This window comes from Antrostomus carolinensis, unplaced genomic scaffold (assembly GCF_000700745.2).
Source record: "Antrostomus carolinensis isolate BGI_N321 unplaced genomic scaffold, ASM70074v2 scaffold15773, whole genome shotgun sequence".
Taxonomy (NCBI): domain Eukaryota; kingdom Metazoa; phylum Chordata; class Aves; order Caprimulgiformes; family Caprimulgidae; genus Antrostomus; species Antrostomus carolinensis.
The window spans coordinates 2542-8913 of record NW_010307370.1 but is presented as its reverse complement, the minus strand read 5'-3'; the positions used below and the strand labels follow the sequence as shown (position 1 = coordinate 8913).

Here is a 6372-nt window from a genome sequence, read left to right as displayed (position 1 = left end):
AGCAGGAAAGTCTGCAAGAAATGCATCCTTTGAACTCCCATCCTCTGCTTTGCCCACCAAAGTGCTACTTTAGCGCTGTGCTAACAAACCTCACCTGCTCTGAACAGTTCCCTCATCATTCACAAGTGAGGGACCCTCCAGGGTGCAGGGCAATTAGTCAGCCAGGATGGATCAATACCACCATGTAAATGCACTACCTGGCATCTGCAGAGGTTGTGTTAATGCACAGCCAGGAAAAAGCTCTCAACACCACTTCACCAAGCACAGGAGTCTTATAAATTTATTATAAGGGGCTGCTGTGAGCATTTGCTGTGGAAAAGGTCAGGGATTGCTGCTCCGAATTCAACAGCCCCACCCCACGCAGGTAACGCAGAGATGGACTGACAGCATGAAGCAGGATTTAGAAGAACAGACCCCTGGGAAGATCTGCAGGATGGTACCACAACAAAGATGTCCCGGTTCCTCTCAATTCTTCTGGGAGTTTGCTGCTAAGGGAACACGAACCTTTCATCATAACAAATCAAATGTCACTTGCTGCCAGAAAGCACCGCAGCTTGTGCACAGGCTGAAATCAAAACAGGAAAGAGACTTTTCTGTCCAGCACAAGAGGCCAAAAACTGTTTGAGGGCTTTAAAACTCTCAGACTCAGTTCGAGAGGTTGGAGAAACAAGGGCTGCGAATCTGATACACACTCAGTTCTGCTCAGCTCCTGTTACCAGGCTCAGAAAAGCAACCCACAGCGGGCAGCTCTCCCACCAGTAAACACCATGCCGAGTGAAACCATTTGCCAGCCCATAACCATCTGTTCCTAGCAGGACACTAATGCATTTGAAAACATCCATACGTAAAGCAGAGCTCTTATGAAGCATATTTAGCTCTTCATCTGCCATTCAAGCAAATTTAGGACAGATGCTCACCCATAATAGAGTAGCAACGGACCGAATTAGAGCTTGCTACATCAATTTGGGTAAAACTGTCTCTTCCAGAAAGTAGTCCACTGCATGCTTGAAAATGTAGATTGTATCTGCTGCACATATTTGCCCTTCACAGGGCCCCGTTGCAGAGCAGGACAGTTATTTTTACAGCATATGGAATTATATATTTTTCCATGTACCATCTGCACAGCCTCTCCTGGATCCACAGAAGATCTGGAGGTGTAAAGAGAGACCTGCACACAGCCCACCATTAACAGAGCACTACATTCAAGGAGCAGAGCAGTAAAAGCACACCCAAGGCAGAGGACTGTCAGACTACAGTGCTTCTACTCAACCTATAATATCTGGAATAACTTGCTGGATTTATTCCAGCATTTTTTTTAATCACAGGGTGTCCTTTAGCCCACACAGTGTAAAGCTTCAGCCTCCCAGTGAAGCATCACACCTATTTTACTGGTGAGGAAAGCAAGGAAAAAGTGAGCAGCTTACAGTCACAGCAAGTCAGTCTCTGGCTGGCAGTAGATCACAAAAATATTGAGAACAAACCTCTCTGCTGCTCTGTCCCACTCCTTAAGCATCAGGACTGCACTTCAGGCAAGGATCCCAGACCTCTTGCAGCACAAGCATGCCTCTGCTCCCTGCCAAGCTCCACACCAGGCATGCAAGCAGGAGAATGCAGCTCTCTAGCGTCAAAGCCAGGGATCCAGATACCATAAATACACCACGTGCCAGGAGAAGCCTTCCAGGCCAGCCAGGAAGGACTCTATTTTCAAACTGCACTACGCAGAAACCTCTCTAATTCCAGCTCTCACTGGAGCAGACATTAGGAGGCAAGAGACTTGCAACGAAGTTGAAGAGGAGAAATGGTCATGTCTGCTCTGCAGAGAGAGCAGATGGCACAAAGCAAGCTGGAGATGTGATTAAATACATGGCACAAGTCACTGATTCTGTGGACAGAACGGATTGTCTCGTAGCATGAGACCAGGACAAGCACCAGAAGCAGCACCAAATAGGTAGAGGAACGTTTTGGTCCATTAATCTGCAATCATTAAAACTCAGAGGAGGTGAGGTTTAAACCTCCAGCTGCAGCAGCTGCACCACACACCCAGAGCAGCACAGCCCTGCCGCCTTCCCAGGGCTCTCAAAGAGGAGGACAGAATCTTCCCACGAGCTGCACCACCACAGCATTGCCCAGCAGTTCAAGTGAGATGTGAAAACAGGCATCAGACCCTTGAACCATCAAGGCAATGTTTTTCTCAAGAAGAAGGAAAAATTTGCAACAAGAATTTTATGAAAACACAAACACCCAAGGGCAGTTAATGGTGCATATCCCAGAAAGACACAGCTGAAAACTTCTACCAGAGCTCACCCAGTGTGACAGCCTTCTGCCATGCCCAGGAAACAGAGGCCACCACAGCGATGCCACGAGCACCCAGTGTTCTCAGCACTCATTGTAATTGCTCTGAGCTTGATGCCACTAAAAGCTGTTCGGAAGCTCAGTGTGTCTGGTAACCACAGTCAAAACAACCTACTAAGCACAGACGTAACCTAAACCCACTTTCAACCTGAGAAGTGCCTTCCAGTAGAAACACCTCCAACACTTGGACATCAGAGAGTCAAACTAGCAAGGAGAAGAACTGAGAAAGGACTGCAAATAACAACAAGACTTTCCACGGCTGCCCACAGAATTTCCTATTGAACATCAAGTTGAATTCAGTTTCTGAACTGGGCTCTTTGCAAAATAAAAGCGAGCATCTCCTTCCCATGGTGAGACTTAAGCTGTTTCATCACCTGGACGACCACACACCAGCCCAGACTGGCATGTGTTTTCTTGATCTGAACCAGCCACTTGGTAGTTAAAACCCCCAGAGGTTAAAAAGGAAGGAAGAGTAAGAGCATGTGCAGCTGAGATAGCCTCTGAAAACCATCCCCAGTCACAGACCTGCTTATCTAGAGCAGCTGGAATGCAGAAGCCAGAGGCAGGCTCTGGCACAGAGCCACCATTCTCTCTGCACACTTGACCTCACCAATTACTCCAATGGTTTGTACTCGCCACCTCGGTTTGACACACGTAAGAGGTTGTTTGCAAACTCAAATTAAAGTTAATGGGGTCTGGCACCAGTATAAACCTGAACTGGTAACTCCAGGACAATGAATCCGGTGGCAGTTTGCTCTCCAGCATGTTTGATTTCACATGATAAAACGTGGCAGGAAAATTTCCACCTGTTGAGACATTATGTTCTCATTTCTTTGTTTTTCCTTGCTTTATTTCACCTGGAGCCTGCAGTCTGTCCTGGCACAACCTGATCCGCAGGCCACAACCTCATGCCCTGTGCTGTTCACAGAACCATGTGCTCTGGTTATCTCTAGAGCTCAGCTCAGGGAGCTCCCACAGGGGATTGGGATTTCCCAGCCTCATTTTACCACACATTTAAATTCTGCAGTCACTGGGAAAGGCCTCCTGGTCCGAGTGTGAGCCTCAGCAGTCCTTGGCATGGAGCTGAGCAGGTCAGATGCCTCAATACAGTCACCGTGGTGGTTCTGCTGCTGCTGTCACACATGGAGTACAATTGACTCCCCTTTGCCTGCTCTTCATCCACTACTAAAAACAAATATTAACACTTAAGACTGCAAAGGGACACAGTAACTTCACACAACATCAAAACACAGGTGTATCAGCCTCTGCAGTATCTGTTATTCCACCTGTTCTCTTCCCTCGATCTCAGCTCCCGTGGGTTACACTTGATGTGAGCTCCTCAGCCTGGGAGGTGCTCCAAGAGCTGCCATCACCCTCCTCGTGAGTACCTTTAACAGCAATAAGAGGTAAATTACTACTTCAGGGAGAAACCACACAGGTCTGCCAACCTCAGCAATGCTCCATTCTGAGAGCCAGTGTCAGTGCACACTCCCTCTGATCTCTGGCCATGAATCGCCTGCAGCCATCAGCGCTGAGCCCCAGATTGTGGCTTGTCACAGCAAAAGGGTTTATTTCCTCAGAGGCTGGAAGCTGGAGGCTACTGGACATAATACAAACCACAGGGATAGCAGCACAGAGCAAACGGCTCTTCAGTTCACACCTTGCTGCTTCCTGTGAAAGGAAAGTAGGTGAAACCTCTGCTCTGCTCACTGACAAGGCAAAGGCAGCCCAAAAGGCTCAGTGCCACGGCCACCAGCCACGTGTCTCACATCCCAGCAGGAGGATGAAGATATTAATGCTGCAGCAAAAAATGCTGCTGACTGAGCAGCAGAACACAGGCCCAAAGCTCTGGAACCCTCCCTCCAGAGCACACCCATCCCACCCCACTACAAGGACAGAAAGGATTAGAGCTGCAGCTAGCAAACCTCCCAACTGAGGTGTTCACTGAAAACAACTGCCACCAGAACCAGGCAGCACAGATCATCCAGGATATCCTGCTTCCTCATAAGCAAACTCACCAGATTACACAAACCTTCCTCCTGACAGACTTTCCACAGCAGCAGAGCGAACCTTGAGCCAGCAAACACCAGAGCTGGTGTGCTCGACAGGGTGGAGGGAAGGAGACAGCTGCTAGACAAAGAGATAAAACCGCATCTTATTTGAACACGACACCTTGTTTGACCAGTGAAATCCTGAGGAATGATTCAGCCACTGCTGAAATCAAGACTTCCTCTTCCAGCACAAAGGTGGTGTGTTCAGGCCCAATGCTGGATCCTTCTCCCTCCTTCCCAAGCAAGGTGGATGCAGGGTTAAGACAGGACTCGGCTCAGAAGCCCATGTTTTGCAAAGACACCGTCTTACTAGAATTTGTCAGGCTGTCAGCTCTGAAGGATAAACAACACCCGATTTCCCTGCTTGCTCAGCACTCCTGCCATCACCCCTCAATGAGGGAAAGCAGAGCAGTGCAGGCACAGCAAAGCAACACAACTTCTCTGGATCATTTACGCAAGGTTTGGGTTGTGTCCTCACCACAGAAGTTTCCACCCTGTCTGGTGAGGCCACGGTTGTACAACACCCGCCGAGGGAGCATGGCAATGGTGTAACTCCTAATGACACAGCCAAGATTTCTCTTCTCACCAGCCCACAGAGCTTTTTCCACGAGAGCACCTCGTCACATAAACCACCATTTAAATCCCATTGTCAGCAAAACAGACGCACACAGAGCAGCCCACTGCGTGCCTGAGCCAGGCCAGCCACCTCCACACAAGCAGAGTGCTGGCACCGAGAGGTAATTTGTTGATATTTAGATCACCCCCAAAGCAGCTGCCCAATGGTGGGAACAGGAGCTCTCCTAGAAGTCCCAGCAGACCAAACTTTGGATCCCTTCTGGATCCTGCCACAGAACAGGTGGATGAGAACAGGCCATGCTGGTTGTTGCCATGTGCACAGGTCTAAGAGCAGTTCCAGGAACCTCACCTCCAGCAAGAGCAGCCAGGTTAGCTCAGACCACACATTTAAATCATTTCACAGAGTTTTACAGCAGGCTGCTCTATATTCATTTACAAAATTACAAGTCTGGAGGTTAAAAAAAACCTCACAGAATATGAGCATTGGTTTAATACCTTTAACAATAGTTTCCTCTTTCCTGTATTAAAATTTAGTAGCTATTTGGAGACCTAGTGACAGTTCATTTGATAAATGAAGCCTCCTGCATGCAGGATAACTCTCCACCATCTAACAGGGTCAGGAAGAACCCTCCAGCTCGCTGTGATCTCTTCCCTAGTAACATCTCCCAAGCTGTGATTCATCAAGCACTTACTGGTGTGCCTGTGATGCCACTTCCCTTCGTTTCAAGCTGCTAAAACACATTCAAAGTTAAAAATATCACCTCACCCACCATCCTTTCCTCTGTGATAATTACCACTGGTTTGGATGTCAGTTCTCAACAGGAGCAAGAAACTATTTCTGTAAGACACTCTGTGAGGTGAACTAGCAGAGCTCGAGTGATCCACCAGCACAGCTTACCTTCTACATCATACCACTGGGCACCGTTTGTGATCCCATCTTGGAAGGTCTCTCCCTCCTCGCCAGGACAGTTGGGTTTGCCAGTTCTCATTATGGGGTGATGGGATGCGTATGTTTTAGCCAAATATTTGAACACTTCGTCATCAGCTGATTTACTGTAGACTCCTGTGGGTTTATGTGTGGGAGAGTCATCGTAGGGATAGCTTGCAACCACTGAGCCACCGTGAAGATTGCCAGAGAGCAGAAACCTGGGGTTGGTTGGGAAAGAGAAGAAAAAGAAGAAAGAGTTATACTGGAACAATTTCAACAGGAAGCTGCTACAGCTGCCCAACCAGTTATTCTGCTGCTATCCCACCCAAACCGTGTTCTCAAGAGCCTCCAAACTCTATTTGGGATCAATGAGGCAAAACGCACCCACGGGATGAACCACCCAGAGGAAGCAATCAGACCCTGCTCCATCAGCCCTGTGCAGGGGGAACGCCTGGGGAGCTGCGG

General features: G+C 48.4%; 1 protein-coding gene across 1 annotated transcript in view; it reads right to left on the bottom strand.

The window, feature by feature from the left end:
• Nucleotides 1-6125, bottom strand: part of LOC114818455 (carboxypeptidase D-like) — a gene marked incomplete at its 5' end in the record, with an annotated part of 9153 nt that extends 3028 nt beyond the window's left edge. The window contains one exon of the mRNA XM_029084363.1: nucleotides 5878-6125. Coding sequence (XP_028940196.1) covers nucleotides 5878-6125 — 248 coding nt within the window. The remainder of the gene's footprint in view (nucleotides 1-5877) is intronic.
• Between the last annotated feature and the right edge of the window lie 247 nt (nucleotides 6126-6372).